Source organism: Pipistrellus kuhlii, unplaced genomic scaffold (genome assembly GCF_014108245.1).
Source record: "Pipistrellus kuhlii isolate mPipKuh1 unplaced genomic scaffold, mPipKuh1.p scaffold_m20_p_8, whole genome shotgun sequence".
Classification (NCBI taxonomy): Eukaryota; Metazoa; Chordata; class Mammalia; order Chiroptera; family Vespertilionidae; genus Pipistrellus; species Pipistrellus kuhlii.
The window spans coordinates 18216648-18234878 of NW_023425584.1; the positions used below are offsets into that span (position 1 = coordinate 18216648).

General features: G+C 37.2%; 2 protein-coding genes across 4 annotated transcripts in view; both read left to right on the plus strand.

Annotated features, from left to right (window-relative positions):
• DCTN4 (dynactin subunit 4) overlaps positions 1-18231 on the plus strand; it is a 34087-nt gene that overhangs the window by 8431 nt on the left and 7425 nt on the right. For 2 of the 3 annotated variants that reach the window (XM_036424638.2, XM_045576764.1), the window contains exons 4-11: positions 4225-4268; positions 6355-6462; positions 8915-8935; positions 9918-9991; positions 10226-10338; positions 10622-10731; positions 13987-14060; positions 17712-17766. In XM_036424638.2, coding sequence (XP_036280531.1) covers positions 4225-4268; positions 6355-6462; positions 8915-8935; positions 9918-9991; positions 10226-10338; positions 10622-10731; positions 13987-14060; positions 17712-17766 — 599 coding nt within the window. The remainder of the gene's footprint in view (positions 1-4224; positions 4269-6354; positions 6463-8914; positions 8936-9917; positions 9992-10225; positions 10339-10621; positions 10732-13986; positions 14061-17711; positions 17767-18231) is intronic. The other variant, XM_036424639.2, reaches the window with a different exon arrangement.
• LOC118711507 (40S ribosomal protein S19) lies at positions 12930-13475 on the plus strand. Its single transcript, XM_036424643.2, has one exon. It carries the CDS (start codon positions 12976-12978, stop codon positions 13411-13413), a length of 438 nt encoding a protein of 145 aa, XP_036280536.1. The 5' UTR covers positions 12930-12975; the 3' UTR covers positions 13414-13475.

The following is an 18231-nucleotide window of genomic DNA, read 5'->3' on the forward strand; positions in this document are numbered from 1 at the left end:
GTCACAATCAAAGCCTAGTACAAATTGATTATTTGTTGTTGGTAGCGGTCAGCATTAACAGTTTCACCTGGTTTTAGAAGCTCATAATGCACCACACCTTCCTGATCCCACCAAACACAGAGCATTGTCTTCTTTTCGAAGCGATTTGGCCTTGCAGTTGATGTTGATGGTTGACCTGGATTAACCCATGATTTTGTGCATTTGGGATTCTCAAAATAAATTCACTTTTCATTACCATCACAATTCGATGCAAAAAAGACTTCTTTCATGCCGTTGAAGCAACATTTTACTGATGACTTTTCAGTTTTCCATTTGTCTTTCATACAGTTGATATGGCACCCATTTTCCTTCCTTTAAAATCTTTCCCATTGCTTGTAAATGATTGGAAATTGTTTGCTGAGCAACATTTAATCTTTTTACAGGTTGTTTTTGAGTTTGACATGTATCTTCATCCAATAATGCTTGTAATTATCAGTTTAAAACTTTTTTGGTTGACCTGGACATTCTTTGTTTTGCACATCAAAATCATCACTTTTAAAACATTTAAACCAGCGTTTACAAGTATCTTGAGATGGAGCATGTTCACCATAAGCTTCCCAAAGTATATGATAACTCTCAGCAGCTCTTTTTTTGGCACAAAATTCGACATTTTTAAGCATAAAAATATCTATGATGTTAACACCTTCAGCAAATTTGACATATGAAGTTTAGAAGCTTGCTGTCAATACAACAAAATAGCATACATATCAACATATATGTACCTCCATCTATTGAAAAAAAATCCGCATAATTAACTGGTACACCTAGTATATGTTTTAATTTCAGTGTAGCAAGCAAGTTGTTTGAATTTGTTTGTGTTAAATGTTAAAAACTCCCACCTCAAAATGGTATAATATATGCCTTATTGAGTTAAAGTATTTTTCCGTGTTTGTATTCTGTTTCTTTTTAGCAAACTAAAGAAACAAAGTACATAAATCCAAGTAGATTTCTCAATTTGTTCCTCTGTAAGTGAATGTTTATTGTGAGCCATTAAGATTAGAGATTTTTTTTTTTTTCCCCCAAAATTTAAAACCTGTGCTTGCTTCTGGAAATATCTCTCTTCTAGGGTATCTTGACAGTGATAATTGAGTTCTTGGAGCTCTTAAAAGAGTAGAGATAATTTCATTTTTCCATGTTGTCATTGGTGTCTGAAGAGCTCTGAAATCACTTTAGTTGGAACTGTTTGGTTTCTAAGTAAGCCATTGTGTCAGTAATGTGCAGAGAAAAACTCATAATGACATTGTTATGTCTCCCAAATTGCTGTTTAGAATAAATTACCAGTTCTAAAGAAGCAATTGGGTAGAACATTTAGATTTTTAAAAATATTACTTCTAAAACATTTCTTTTAAATAATTCTTTGTCGTGATTGCCTTAAGTAGGCAGCCTTTAAATTATGAGCAATGTACTAAAGGCTGTTATTGCTGCCATTTCTTGCAAGGGGGCATAGTGACACCTTCAGCAAGAGTCCTCTTTGTTTTGGAAAGAGTTATTTTAACTTATACAATTAATACACGTGCATATATCATATTTATCCCCCAGCTTAACAAAATAAATACAACCCGAACAGTTTAAACTGCTGTGTTGCCTCCCCCTGCCTCTTAGAGAGAGGTAGTCATCACCATCCTGAAGTCAGTGTGTTTTGGTATCCAGGCCTGTCTTTATACTTCTCCATATGTATGGCCACTAGCGATCATGTTTACCAGTGTGGAACAAATGGAAATCTATATGTATCCTGCTACGACTTCTCTCTATCGATGTTATTTTTATAATAGTAGTTGATTTCATGCATGGATTACCACAGTTCACTTACTCAGTTTCCTCCTAATGGACATTTATGTTGTCAGTTTTTTCCTTTGGACACAGTATTGTTAGAAAAATTCCTGTATGTATTTCTTAAGTAATAAGAGTAAGGATTTCTCTGCATAACTAAAAGTAAAACTGCTGGTTTTAAGTTATGTACATCTTTAGCTCTCTAAAATGGTTTACCAGTTTTTCCTCCCCCAAGTAATATATAAAAGTAAATTAGCCCATGTTCTAGATTCTTGACAGTTCTTATTTGTGTTGTGTGTGTTTTTAATCCTCATCTGAAGATGCCATTGATTTTTTTTTTTTTTTTTTTTTTTTTTTTAGAGAGTGTGGAGGGGAGGGAGGAAGAAAGATAGTGGGGGAAAGAGGGAGGGAGGGAGAGAGAGAGAGAGAGAGCGCGCGAGAGCGAGCGCGCGCAAGAGACAGAGAGATAGCGGGAAAGAGGGAAACAGAAACATCCATGTGAGAGAGAGATACATCAATTGGTTGCCTCCTGCACATGCTCTGACTGGGGCCAGGTATCACCCAGGTATGGGCCCTTGACTGGGAATCAAACCCACGACCCTTTGTTATGCAGGCTGACACGCTAATGCTGAGTAACACGGTCCAGGGCCCTTGGCATGTCTTAGTATTGTTTTTCCGAAAGGATGGTTGTAAAATGGTATCTCATTGTAGTTCATTTTTTTCACTTTTTTTATTAGCTTTATTGACGTATAACTTACGTACAATGAACTCACCAATTTTAATTGTAGACTTCTATGATTTTTGACAAATGTGTATACTCATATAGCCACACCACAGTCATGTAACAGAAATTCCATCACCCAAAAAAGTTTCCTCATGCTCCTTTGCTGTCATTCTTTTGTCCTGACCTGGCTCCTGCCCCACTGATAGGCTTTCTTTCACTGTAATTTTGCCTAATCTGGAGGTTTATATAATTGAAGTCTTGTACATAGTCTTTGTGTGTGTCTTCTTTCATTTAGCATAATGCTTTTGAGATTCACCCATATTTTTGCTTTTTATTTATGTGTAGTATATCTGTTGTATGGTTATACCAGTTTGTTTATTCAATTTCTAGTTGATGGACATTTGGATTTTTTCTAGTTTTTGTCTTATAAATAAAGCTGCTATGAACTTTTGCCTACAAGTCTTGGTGTGGATATGTTTTCATATTTCTTATGTAAAAGGAGTGGAATTGCTGAATTGTAGGGTGAGTGTACATTTAATGACTAGAAACTGCCAAACTATTTTCCAGAGTGTCTATACTATGTGGATCCTCACCAGCAATGTAAGGAGAATTCCAGTTCCTCATCAACCTTTCATATTGTCAGTCTTTTTCATTTTAGCCATTCCAGTGAGTGTGTAGCGATACCTCATTGTGGTTTTACTTTGCATTGTCTTAATGTGCTTTTTTGCCATCCATATGTTTTCTTTGGTGAAGTGATTGTACAAATCTTTTGCCTATTTTTCAGTTGAATTTTTGTCTTTTTATTGAGTTGTAACAGTTATGTATTCTGGGTACAAGACCTTTGTTCAATATATGTTTTGCAAATATTTTCTCTCAGTCTGTGGCCTACCTTTTTATTTTCTTACCAGTATCTTGAAAAACACAAATTTCTAATTTTGATGAGGTCCTATTTATCAATTTATTTTATAGTTTGTTCCTTTTGTATCCTAGTGAAGAAACTTAGGCTAACCCAAGGTCACTAAGATTTTCACTGATGTTTTCTTCTAGAAAGATTATAGTTTTAGCTCTTACATGTAAGTCTATTGTCTATTTCAGAGTCAGTTGTGTATGTGTTGTGAGGTAAGATAAAGGTTCATTTTTTTGTAGATGGGTATCTAGTTGTTGCAGCACCATTTGTTGAAAGTATTCATTATGGTTTTATTTTTAGCTTTCTGGAATAATCTTTTCTATTATGATTTGTACAGTTTGTTTCTTATAGAAGAACTTATTTTCCAAACCAGGGCCATAAAATAGAAATTGCAGTGTTGCAGGTAAGAGCAGGGTCTCTGGAGTCACGCTTTGACTCTTCGCTTTACCACTTACTATCTTATCTCTGTGACTTGGGCAAGTTATATAACTTTCTGAACCTCAATTTCCTCATTTGTAAAATAATAGGAGTCCCCACTTCACTGTCTTATTATGAGAATACAATGTGCCTGGCTATACATATGTTAGCTGTGCTGGTAGTTATTATCACCATTATTATATTTAAAGAAAAAATTTTATTCTGAGCATTCTGGTCTATATCATTTCTAGGACTCATTCTTGGAATTTCTGTGATTTTTTTTTTTAAGTTTTGTAGCCTGCAAAATGACCTATTTTTGTGAAAATAAAATTATAAAATTCTTGTTTAATCTTCCTTTATTTTGCAGCTAGTGGTGGTTGGCAGGAACCTGAAAATCCTCACACTCAACGGGTAAGTAAAGGGTCATTAGAGAGAGGATGAAATAAGGGAGGATGGAGAGAAAGATTCAGGATCTTCCATTTTATCAGTGGATATGCCTGTGCTTTGAAGCCCACGACACGTATTTTGGTGTCTATTACACATAGAAAGTGCTTCTCGTTGTAAGACATTAACTCACAAGGGCAGTTTTTCCCCATTAAGTTAATACAATAGAACGTTTTAAGTATAGTTTTAGTTCTTTCTGTACGTGAGTGCGAATTGCAAAGGAAACAATATGCTTTTGTATTTCACATAGCCCACCAACTAAGTTGAATTTCCATTTTTTCTCAAATGCTCTTGGAAGTATCATCAGCATATAGACATCTCAGTTCCTGGAAACACCACAAATTTAGAAGATGCCCTTTGACTCAGTAGTGTTTGCTTATAGAATCATGACTGGAGCATCCTTTAACAGTTCATGCAGGATTGATCTCTATCGTATACATTAGAGCTGATTTTTTTGCCCCTGGAACTAGAATGTGAAAAAGATAATGAAATACTATTGAAATGAAGTATGTACAAACTGCAGTTTAATCACAAGTTATAATTATTCACTTATGACATTAGCAGAAATTAGAAATACTAAAAATATCCTGGATGATCGTGTGGGGAATTGGACCTTTTTACATATACTGTTGTAAGTTTAAATTAGTACAAATTTCTTGAGCTCTCAGCAGTATCTGCTTTCTGAACTCTGACCTATAGAAGTATTTACACTTATGCACAAAAATATATATTCATTCATCATACATTTATTGAGCACTTACTATATGTCAGGGACTGTCCTGAACAATAAGAATACATGGTTTTTACCTTCATAGAGCTTAAGTCTAATGGGAAAATAAAATCAATCAAATAATCCTCAGGTACAGGAAAAACTAAGTAATATGAAGAGAAATTGTGTTATGTGGACATTTAGGGGGAATTTCATCTAGTTAGATCTATATCTGAGGATGTTTCTAAGATTTGAGGACAGCAGGCACAGAAGGGAAAGAATTGAAAGCAGGGGAACAGCATATGCAAGGAGTTTACAAGTGGACGAAGCAAAGCAGGTTGTAGACAAGGTGAGCATCGAGCGACTGGAGAGGAGTACTTGCTGTCAGACTGTGTAGACCGAGGTAAGGAGTCTGAAAAGTCTTTGAAGGTTTTAAGCTAAGACTTGCCAGGATCAGGTTAGTGTTTCTAAAACATAATTGCTACTGAAGTGAGAGGACAAGTGTGAGTACCAGGAGACCGTTAGGTCCTATCATAGGAAATGGTTAAATACCTAATACATAATAAATACCTAATACAGATGTTAAATACATCTGTCCTGTGTAATTAAGATGCAGCTTTTAAAAAGAATGAGGCAGATATATTTGTACTGGATGGGAAGTTTATGATACTTTCAATGGAAAAAATGTTATAACTTTTTTTCTAACATGAAAAATAAAAAGACCTGTATTTATTTTATACGTATAAAAGCTGTACATCTATACACGAGTTTTTTTCAATGTCTTACCTGTGCCTGTAAATGTGTAAGAAAGCTATCTAAACTCTAATAATGGATACCTCTGGTGAGGGCAGTATAGATTTGGGCATAAGAGATAAAAGAGAAGTTTCACGTATTTTTTTTTATACATTGTTTAAATTTTTTCCAATTAACATAACATTGTTTTTATTATTAAAATACATTTTAAAAATGAAAATATGGGATGCAGTGGAGGAGAAAATAGAGTATGGAATGTCACATTCTTAGAAATAGATGGTCCTGTGGGCATGCAGAAAAAATAGGAGCATTTGTGAGAGAAATCAGTAATGAAGTAAAAGAATAGTGAAGAGAGAACATGCAATTACCAAGCCTTTTCATTGCCCATTTCTTCCCGTTGTTCACCTTGAGGGTTCTATCTCAATTCCGAAATAGATCATGTACTGAAGATAAATTAAGAAAAGAGCAAACCTGCCGCCTTAATAATTTGTTTTCTCTATTATGTGTCTAGCTAGTGTAAATGATTAATTTCGTATGTTTCCTGTTAGCTTTTTCATGAAACCAAAATACTGAGTCATTGATTTGTTACAGATGAACAAACTGATTGAATATTACCAGCAGCTTGCTCAGAAAGAGAAGGTTGAACGAGATCGCAAGAAACTGGCACGACGTAGAAACTATATGCCTTTGGCTTTTTCGGTGAGCACTTAGCACAAAAAGGATTATTTTATTCTACACTCATCTCATCCTCAGAAACTCACTCTTGGAATCATAAATAGAGCATGCCATTACAAAAAATTGCAAACTCACCATTGATCAAGACTTCTGTGACGTTGCTGAAACTGGTTTGGCTCAGTGGTAGAGGGTCGGTCTGTGGACTGAAAGGTCCCAGGTTCGATTCCGGTCAAGGGCATGTACATTGGTTGCAGGTGCATCCCTGGTAGGAGGTGTGCAAGAGGCAGCTGGTCGATGTTTCTCTCTCATTGACGTTTCTGGCTCTCTGTCCCTCTCTCCTCCTCTCTGTAAAAAATTAATAATATATATATATATTTTTTTTTATTATTATTTTTTTTTCTTTTTTTTATTTTCCTCCTCCCCCCTATTATTATTTTTTTAAATATTTAATTGATTTTGTACAGAGAGGAAGAGAGAGGGATAGAGAGCTAGAAACATCAATGAGAGAGAATCATCGATCAGCTGCCTCCTGCACACCCCCCACTGGGGATATGCCCACAACCAAGGTACATGCCCTTGACCGGAATCAAACCCGGGACCCTTCAGTCCCCAAGCCGACACTCTATCCATTGAGCCAAACCGGTTTCGGCAAAATATATATTTTTTAAAAAAGACTTCTGTGATGTGAGGACTGTGACTCTTTCAGAAAGTGGCCATTGTCCCTAGATTCCTGAAGGATGGGTAACAGAAAGGTTCCTCAAATTACGTATAGGTGTTTGTTTAAGTCCAGCAGTTATGCTTTTACCACATCATTAGTTCTCTGAGTTTTAAGGACATTTGTGTTTCTCTTCTGATTATTCTCCAAGAGGCTAGTGTTTAATTCTGTAGGCACCACAGAACTGTAACAACTTTGGGATATTACAGAAACTCAGAAGTGGTAGATTTTATTCATATTACACATAGCCCACCTTTGATATCCTCGGAGTGGTGGTTTTCTGGCTCTAGTTATAATTTGGGGGGCACCTTCCCATATTTCTCCAGTATAAAAAAACACTGAGTATTTGTGTGGTTAAATAGATAGTAATATTTTAAAATATATATTTTATTGATTTTTTACAGAAAGGAAGGAAGAGGGAGAGTTAGAAACATCAATGAGAGAGAAACATCAATCAGCTGCCTCCTGCACAGCCCCCACTGGGGATGTGCCTACAACCAAGGTACATGCCTCCGATTGGAATCGAACCTGGCACCCTTGAGTCCACAGGCCGATGCTCTATCCACTGAGCCAAACCGGTCAGGGCGTAAGTGTAATTTTTGATAGGAAGTATTTATGGAAGTCATTCTTTACTAGTTTCCATGCTACCCATCAGAAAGAAGAGATTAAGATTTGGAGCTTTTATTATTGTTCCCAAGTTTTATTTGCTGTCACAGAACAATTTGTTTTCTGTGTGTTTGCTTGGAGCTACGCAGGTTGGCATTTAATAAATACCATTTGTTGAATGGCAATGAATGATGTGTCAAGCACTGTGCTAGGCACTTTACTCATATTATTTTATTAAATCATCATCATCATCTTGTGGAATAGATGGCATATCCTCATTTTACAGTTGAGGAAATGTGATCTGTATAGGTTAAATAATTTGTCATACTGCTTCTACATGAGAATTAGTTAAGCTATCAAAATCCTACAAATTGGTAAGATCTATATAAAAATACCTAGAATTTAATAAAGCATTAAAACTCACAAGGCAGCCGAGACTGGTTTGGCTCAATGGATAGAGCGTCGGCTTGGGGACTGAAGGGTCCCAGGTTCGGTTCCGGTCAAGGGCATGTGCCTTGGTTGCGGGCATGTCCCCGGTGGGGGGTGTGCAGGAGGCGGCTGATCGATGACTCTCTCTCATCGATGTTTCTAGCTCTCTGTCGCTCTCTCTTCCTCTCTGTACAAAATCAATAAAATATATTAAAAAATAAATAAATAAATAAAATAAAACTCACAAGGCAGTCCTAGCTGGTTTGACTAAATAGACAGAGCATTGGTCTGCAAACTAAAGGGTCTCGGGTTCAATTCCAGTCAAGGGCACGTACCACAGTTGCAGGCTCAGTCTCTAGTAGGGGCCGTGCAGGAGACAGCTAATTGATGATGTTCTCTCTCATCAATGTTTCTATCTCTCTCCTTCTCCCTTCCTCTCTGTCTAAAAAAAAAATTTTTTTTTAATCAATAAAAATAAAAAAACTCACAAGGCATTTACATTTGCCAAAGACTTAATGGAATCTTAATGAGTTTTTCTACATAGTCCAGTGGTATAAACAGCATATGCACTAGTGTATTTAGGAGAGGGATTTGAATTAAATGCATCATTCTTCCAACTTTCCCATATAACCTGCCTGCTGTATGAGTTTGCTTCTCTTATGCTGCATTTTTTTTTTTTTTTTTTTTTATCTCTGTTGCAACCTGCTGCTATTTTGGGGCCTACAGCAACATACTATTCATGTAGTGGTAAGTTCTCTTTTATAATTCTTGCTAGCCCTGAAGAAGCTAGTAGATGATCACTGGTGTTCCAAGAAGACATTCCATATAGCTCTGGTCTAAATCAGTGGTCGGCAAACTCATTAGTCAACAGAGCCAAATATCAACAGTACAACGATTGAAATTTCTTTTGAGAGCCAAATTTTTTAAACTTAAACTTCTTCTAACACCACTTCTTCAAAATAGACTCACCCAGGCCATGGTATTTTGTGGAAGAGCCACATTCAATGGGCCAAAGAGCCCCATCTGGCTTGCAAGCTGCAGTTTGCCGACCATGGGTCTAAATCATAGTTTAGATATTTAGATTATTTTTAAAAAATCACATTTTGTTCAGTTTTACTGTGTTAATGTATTTTCAGTCTCCATGTTGGTACTTTAACTATTTTAAAAACTAGCGGCCCAGTGCATGAAATTTGTGCACACTGGAGAAAGGGGTTCCCTCAGCCTGGCTTGTGCTCTCTTGCAGTCCAGGAGCCCTCAGGGGATGTCTGACTGACGGCTTAGGCCCACTCCCCAGGGGGCCTAAGCCTTTAGTCGGACATCCTGAGCACTGCCGCAGAGGCAGGAGAGGCTCCTGCCACCATTGCTGCATTCACTAGCCATGAGCCTAGCTTTTGGCTGAGCGGCCCTCCCCCTGTGGGAGCGCACTGACCACCAGGGGGCAGCTCCTGCGTTGACCATCTGCCCCCTGGTGGTCAGTGCACATCATAGTGAATGGTCATTCCACTGTTTGGTCGATTTGCATATTAACCTTTTATTATATAGGATAAGTTGATGTGGGGGCTACAAATTTCTCTCTTTAAAAGACACTTTCAACTTAGTTTGTTTTTGTTTGCTTGTTTTTTGCTTATTTCCCTGAGCTTCTCATGCTGTCCCACCCAAAATTCTTTCTTTTGATAAATAGAATGTTTAAAGGTGGAACTTCTAATAGGAATTTCTGAACTCTGTTTAGGACAAATATGGTCTTGGAACCAGACTTCAGCGACCACGAGCTGGTGCAACCATCAGTACCCTGGCTGGACTTTCGTAAGTTTGGACATTAAGTGGCTTTGAGGAGAAAAAGCAGGTATCAAAATGAATATTGAAGGAGTGTGATTTTTAAATAAATAACAGTTGCCAATGGTGAAGAAGATTCTCATACTTAGAAGAGACCTAAACAGAAAGAATATTCTATAATAGAGGAATACTTCAATTTTGTTATCATAGAATTTGAAGATAATCAGGTGGACCCTTGAGAAATTACTACCTTTCCTCTTTTAGCCTTAAAGAAGGAGAGGACCAGAAAGAGATAAAGATTGAGCCAGCTCAAGCTGTAGATGAAGTGGAGCCTCTACCTGAAGACTATTACACAAGACCAGTCAATTTAACAGAGGGTAATTTTATACATGATTCTACTTGGTTTATATTTTACAACTAATTCTACTTCTGTTACTCTTATGCCTTGTGATTTGAAATTTTTAATAACATAGTTGTTAGAAGTAAAATGAATCGTAGAAAATAAAGTAGATATAATAGAAATAAACATTTGAACTTTAAATGGTAGTTTTTTTAAGAACACTATTCACAAAAGCAGTATTGTTTTATGTAATTATTTTGTATAAGTCTGATATTGAGCAGGTCACTAAACTGAGGCTGGTTTCTGCCTTTTCATGCTAGTAACCACCCTTCAGCAGCGCCTCTTACAGCCTGACTTCCAGCCAGTCTGTGCTTCTCAGCTCTATCCTCGTCACAAACACCTCCTGATCAAACGGTCCCTGCGCTGCCGGGTAAGTAGAGTTGCCATTTGTATTGGGGAAAAACAAAAATAAAGTCAACGTGATTGGTGTCTGGCCAATATAAAAATCTCTGGAAGATAGTAAATATAAAGACTGTATAGGTGTCCAGGCACATTTTAAATACTTTCAACATAAATTCAATCCTTACAACTCTGTGAGGTGTAGGTACTATTGTTACCCGTGTTTTACAGATGTGGAACCTGAGGTATCAGAAGGTTAAGTTCATAGTACTAACCCCTAAAAAATTAGTGAAAGAATATTTAGCTATTAGTTTAGTAGAGTGGAAACAAAGAGGACTGATAATAAATAATCAATTTAAAATAAAGTAAGAAAGAAGAAAAATCCAGGCTCTGGGAATCTATAGAAGAAGCAACAGAGTTCCTTCAATAAATAAGTTGTAAAGGAAAAAAACCCCACAAAAATGAAACCTTTTGTGTCAGTCCTATCCAACAGAACTCCCTTTGATGATGAAAATGTTCTGTTTCTCACAGTCCAGCATGGCTGCCACTAGTCACATGTGGCTACAGCAGTTGAAATGTGATAGTGCAACTGAGGAACTGAATCTTTCATCTTAAATTCACTTAAATAACTACATATCAGTAGTGGCTACTGTTATCAAATAACACAGCACGAAATGGGAAGAGACCTACGCGGCATATCAAACACATTGTGTAGACTTTATCTAATTCCTGATTTAAACAAAAGAAAAAAGAAGGGAACCAGAGAAGGAAGGAGAAGAATGAGGAGGAAAGAAAATTTATGAAACTTTTGGGGAAATTTAAACTCTGTATTTTTTTATATATATATATTTTATTGATTTTTCACAGAGAGGAAGAGAGAGGGACAGAGAGTTAGAAACATTGATAAGAGAGAATTATCGATCAGCTGTTTCTTGTACACCCCCTAATGGGGATATGCCCGCAACCCAGGTACATGCCCTTGACTGGAATCGAACCTGGGACCTTTCATTCCGCAGGCCGATGCTCTATCCATTGAGCCAAACTGGTTCCTGCTGTCTGTATTTTTTTATGCTATTAAAAGAATTGTTCATTTTTTAGGTATAATAATAGTATTTTTATCCTCACCTGAGGATATATTTTATTGATTTGAAAGAGAGAGAGGAAGAGGGATTATCATTTTGATAACCCTCTCTTTAGAGAAAACCCATAATGAAATGAAAAAAATAGACTGAGAAAAGTAATTTGAAAGGTATATAATTAAAGGATTAGTATCCAGAATATGTAAAGAACTTTAGCACATTAGTAAGGAAAAGGTATCTTAGGATAAAAATAACCAGTAGAGCCGGGACCAGTTTGGCTCAGTGGATAGAGCGTCGGCCTGCGGACTCAAGGGTTCCGGGTTTGATTCTGGTCAAGGGCAAGTACATTGGCTGCGGGCACATCCCTGGTAGGGGGTGTGCAGGAGGTAGCTGGTCGATGTTTCTAGCTCTCTATCCCTCTTCCTTCCTCTCTGTAAAAAATCAATAAAATATATTAAAAAAATAACCAGTAGATACTAACATACAAATCATGGCAGAGGAAATCCCAAAACCCAATAATTAGGAAAGATGCTCAGACTTAGACAGTAATCAGAGAATTGTACATTGAAACTACAGTGAGATACCATTTCATAGATTACCAGGTTGGCAGAAGTTAGCAGTTTGGCAGTGTCTATCAAAATAACAAATGCACATACCCATTGATCCACTTTTAATAAAGTATTCTACATAAACATTTACACATGTGGAAAATGATTGATGTATAAGAATATTTATAGCAGCATTATTTGTAGAAGCAAAATCATAAAAACATCAATTTGGGTATACTAAAGAAGTAATAGGAATCGTTACAGAAGGATACAGAGGCACCCTGTGTGTGCTGGTATGGAATTCCAAGACAGATGGGGGCGGGGATCAAAGGGTAAAATAATGGTCCTTTTATGTTATTGTGAAAAAGAAAGTTGATGTATTTGTATACTTTTATATGCATAGGCTGTGAAAAAACATGAGAAACTGGTTGGCTCAGGGGAGAGGTACAAGGGGACAGGTAATAGGTATCTTTTTAGTGTACCTTTTTTATATTGTTAAAACAACTTTTAACCAGGTGCATGTAGTACCCATTTAATATATAAGGAAATAATTGTTACTGTATTTTAATGTATGATATCTGGAATCATACTATGGGCATTTAAATCCCAGTCCACCTTTCCCCTGGCTGGCAGCGCGGAGGCCGCACGATGCCCGGAGTTACTGTAAAAGACGTGAACCAGCAGGAGTTCGTCAGAGCTCTAGCAGCCTTCCTCAAAAAGTCCGGAAAGCTTAAAGTCCCTGAATGGGTGGACACTGTGAAGCTGGCCAAGCACAAAGAGCTTGCTCCCTACGATGAGAATTGGTTCTACACACGAGCTGCTTCCACAGCGCGGCACCTGTACCTTCGGGGCGGCGCTGGGGTTGGCTCCATGACCAAGATCTATGGAGGACGACAGAGAAACGGTGTCATGCCCAGCCACTTCAGCAGAGGCTCTAAGAGCGTGGCCCGCAGAGTCCTCCAAGCCCTGGAGGGGCTGAAAATGGTGGAGAAGGATCAGGATGGGGGCCGAAAATTGACACCTCAGGGACAGAGAGATCTGGACAGAATCGCAGGGCAGGTGGCAGCTGCCAACAAGAAGCATTAGAACAAATGCTGGGTTAATAAATTGCCTCGTTCATAAAAAAAAAAAAAAAAAAAAAAAAAAAAAAAAAAAAAAAAAAATCCCAGTCCAATTCTTACTGGCTCTGTGAAGTTGCACAGATTATGTATTCTTCCTGTCCCCCATTTTCATCATCTATGAAATGGGGACAATAATACCCCTATCTCATAAGTTGATGTGATGTTTAAATCTACTTAAACCAAGAATGTATACTTTCTAGGCTAGTAGAGAGGAAATAAAAAGGACTAAAAAATAATATAAAAGAAAGCAAGAAAGAAAAAAAATCAACAAAATCTACATTGTTTAGCACATAAAGTAAGTACTCAGTATGTTTTATTATTTCAGTAGTTTGCATTGCAAAAGTATAATTTTTGATAGTGTGGTTGCTGTATCCAGAAGTTATCTGTAACACACGCTATTTCAAAATGTGGTTTTGCAGAAAAATACTAGTAAAACAAAACTCTAGTAAGTGCTATACTTCTAAACTTAATAGCTCCCTGGATCAGCAGAGTGTGTTCTTGTTTTCCTCTGATAAATATATTTTTTACTTTTTTTTAGAAATGTGAACATAACTTGAGCAAGCCAGAATTTAATCCAACATCTATCAAATTTAAAATCCAGCTGGTTGCTGTGTGAGTATTTTAGGATGGGTGTTTTTGGGTGTGTGGATTTTTTTTTTCTTAAAAAAGAAAAACTACATCAAAATAATCTTGTTCTGTTCCTTTTTATATTTTGAATTATACACCAGGAAGTTTAAGGCAAATCTATAGACAGAATCCAGGGTGTGTTTGTATTAGTAACACAGTGATAGGTGGATTGTTGGGTAGAGAGTCACTCATCATTCATTACAAATTACAAAGTACCAAAGTTTGGAAATGATCTTTTAAAAGTTAAAGTAAAAAATAATAATAAAGTATAGTAGGTTGAAGAGTACCCCGTAACAATGTTCATTTATTTAACTGTGTTCACTGATAAATAGTGCTTCACTGAATGTGATAAAAGTGATTTAAGTTAGTTTTAACTCACTGGGACTTGTTAGTAGAAGGAAATTTTTGTGTATGAAAATCACTTGTCAAATAAGAAGAATATTTTGATAAATGAGAAAAATATTGTCTTTAGGGTGAGAGAGTTTGTCCTAAGTAACGCATGAAACTCAGAAGCCACTAAGGAAAAAATAGACAGCTTTGACCTTAGCAAAAAACAGTAGCACGAATTGTCAAAACAAAATCAACAATAACAAAGTCTTGAGACAGTAGAACAGAAAAGAGTATTTGCCACCCTAACCAGTTTGGCTCTGGATAGAGCAGCAGCCAGCAGACTAAGGGGTCCCAGGTTCAATTCTGGTCAAGGGCATGTATCTTGGTTGTGGTAGGCTCAATCCCCCGTAGGTGGCGCACAGGAGGCAGTTGAATGATATTTCACTCTCATCAATGTTTCTCTCTACAAATGTTTTTTCCTCTCTGTAAAATCAATAAATTAAATGTTTTAAAAATTTAAAAAAAAGAAAAAAGTACTTGCCATTCTTGACAAATAAGTTTAATACCATAGACTGCAGAATTCCTCACAAATTGGAAAGGATTCGAACAGGCAGCTCACAAAAAAGGAATTCCAATGGCCAATCAATACCAAATGGAAATATGCTGAAACTTGTTAGAAAATCTAAAAAAATAAAAAAGCATCTGGTGCTTAGAATTAAGGCGAATATTTTTTTACATTGATGGCAGGCTGGCAATTTGCTAGTCTTTTTTGGAGAATGGTCTGGAATACCAAGATGAAATTACATAGACTTTTTAACCCAGCAGTACCATCTCAGGAATCTATTCTGTAGAAACAAAAGTACCAATATCTAAAGATACATTTATAAGGATGTATATTGTAACATTTTAATGACAAAAGCTTGAAGTAATTTCAGTGTCAAGCCGATTAACCACTCTCAAAGAAATAGTTGATTAAATTGACATACACTAGTGCTATAGAATATTATGCAGCAATTAAAAAGCCAGTGCCAGTCAAAAGGTTGAGAAGTGCTGATCTGGTGAGTTAGGAGAAAGGCACTAAAAGGGCCTTGTATGGGTTCTGTTACTCTGTCTAAACTTATTTCCCTTGTCTCTGATATGGGAATACCAATCCTGCCTCCCTCTAAAGGGTTGTGAGAAGAATCATTTGAGCTATTATGTTTGCAAATGCTTTATAAATGTAAATCACCATAAAATATGTTCTATTTTCCTATTATTTAATACATGATTGGTTAGCAAAGAAGAAAACTATAAAAATGGTATAAGTGATGTTTTGTACGCACATCTTTCTTTTTAAATATATATTGATTTTTTACAGAGAGGAAGGGAGAGATAGTTAGAAACATCGATGAGAGAGAAACATCCGTCAGCTGCCTACACTCCCTACTGGGGATGTGCCTGCAACCAAGGTACATGTCCTTGACCAGAATCAAACCTGGGACCATTGAGTCCACAGGCTAACGCTCTATCCACTGAGCCAAAGCGGTTAGGGCTGCACATATTTCTTAATTAAGAATTACAATTACACACATTACAGAAATCCTGAATGGCAGGATGTACCTAGCATTAATTTCTTAAGCTTGCTTTGAGCAAAAATGCTTTTTTTCTGACATCATGGCAGTATTTGCCTGGGAATCTTAATACATGTATGTACTCTGGCCACACTGCATGTCACACATGCTAAATCCAAATCCTTGATAATGGGGCCCTTGAATTTGTATTAAGTTACTCAGAGAGATCTGACGACCAGCAGAGAAAATATCTAGTCTGAAGTTAAAATACCTTATTACCTCTATTTTAAGGTTCACTTCCCCTTAACCCGCCCCACATGCACACACACTTTTAGTGTGTCCTGGTGCATGACATTCGTGACACTGGGGCGGGGTGGGGGGATCCCTCAGCCTGGCCTGTACCTTCTCACAGTCGGGGACCCCTTAGGGGATGTCTGCCTGCTGACTTAGGCCTGCTCCCTGCAGATAGAGGCGAGAGAGGTTCCCGCCACTGCCACTGTACTCACCAACGTAAGCCTAGCTTCTGGCTGAGTGGTGCTCCCCCTATGGGAGCGCACTGACCACCAGGGGGAAGCTCCTGCATAGAGCATCTGCCCCCTGGGGCTCAGTGCATGTCATAGCGACCGGTCATTCTGCCATTTGGTCCATTTACATATTAGCCTTTTATTGTATAGAATATTCACAATTACTAACATTTATGAGTACTTTGTTCAAGGCACTTTTACATACATTATTTAATGTATTCTTCACAATAACCTCAAGACATAGATAGTATTATCCTTCTCATTTTAAAATTGAGAAAACAAAGCAAAAGAGGTAAATATCTTGCCCTGGGGTCTTGACAGAGAAATACTTTGGTATATAAATATTGAACTGGGATTTGAACCTGGACAGTTTGAGTTCAGAATAAACACATATGAGTACAATTTTGTGGTCTTATTTTTGAAAGGCAGCATAAGATAGTGGGTAAGAGCAAGGACCCTGGAACTGGACTGCCTGGGTTTGAATTCTGCCCACTTACCAAGCCTAGCTGCTTCGTCTTTATAGTGGGGGTAATAATAATGACTAGCTCATGCAGTTGCAGTGAAGGGTACAGGAGTTCATATTTGAAAAGTACTTAAAACATTGACTGGCACATAGTAAGTACTGTATAAAAGTGTGTGCTAGTGTTTTTACACTGCTGCAGTATGATATTTAGTCATTTTTGGATCCTATAATTAGCTTTTAGATTTATAGAAATGAACTAATAAAATCTCAAAAATATATATCTTCCATGATACCCACACAACTATTGGCTCTAAAGTAGAAGGGTACATAAGATTTTAGAAAGCCAAGACCAGTTTGGCTCAATGGATAGAGCGTCGGCCTGCGGACTCAAGGGTCCCGGGTTCAATTCCAGTCAAGGGCTTGTGCCTGGGTTGCGAGCACATCCCCAGTGGGGGGTGTGCAGGAGACAGCTGATCGATGTTACTCTCTCATCGATGTTTCTAACTTTCTATCCCTCTCCCTTCCTCTCTGTAAAAAATCAATAAAATATATTTAAAAAAAAAGATTTTAGAAAGAACTCATTACCAATTTGGTCTAATGTCTTAGGTTCTTACTATAGTGAAGATATGATTCTCTAAAATTCTTTTCATTTGACATGTTCTAATAATTAACATGAAGAAATCATATTTTTGCTGCACTATCTAAAAAAAAAAAAAAGTAATTTTATGAGACTCCAGTGACTGTTAATGCTTTTTTTACTCATTCACAGCAATTACATCCCAGAAGTGAGAATCATGTCGATTCCCAATCTTCGCTACATGAAGGTTAGTACTTTGCTTTATTAACAGGAAAAGAAAGAATTCCTTGACTGAAGATGTGTGCATGTGTGGGTGGGTGGCTGTGTGTATTTGGCATGGACACAGTGAGCAAGGGATAAAAGAGAAGAAAGTTTGGAATAATAAAGGGATTGAGATTTTAAAGTTCTTAACAATAGCATCTATGAATGTATGCAGAAGGAGCAGTGTGCACATACAGAGAGATGGAAGCAGGTGGGGAAAGAAAGACGTTGAACCCCACAGGCATTTTTAGCTATTTTCCATCATCTGTGTGCGTATGCAGCAGATAACAGGAAGCATCTAGATTTGAGGCCCTTATCTATGCCCTTTCCTCCCCCTTACACCCCATTATGAATTGAAGAACATTCTGCCGCAGCCTCTTTACTTTTTTCTAATATATTTTTATCGATTTCAGAGAGGAAGGAAGAGGGGGAGAGAGATAGAAATATCAAT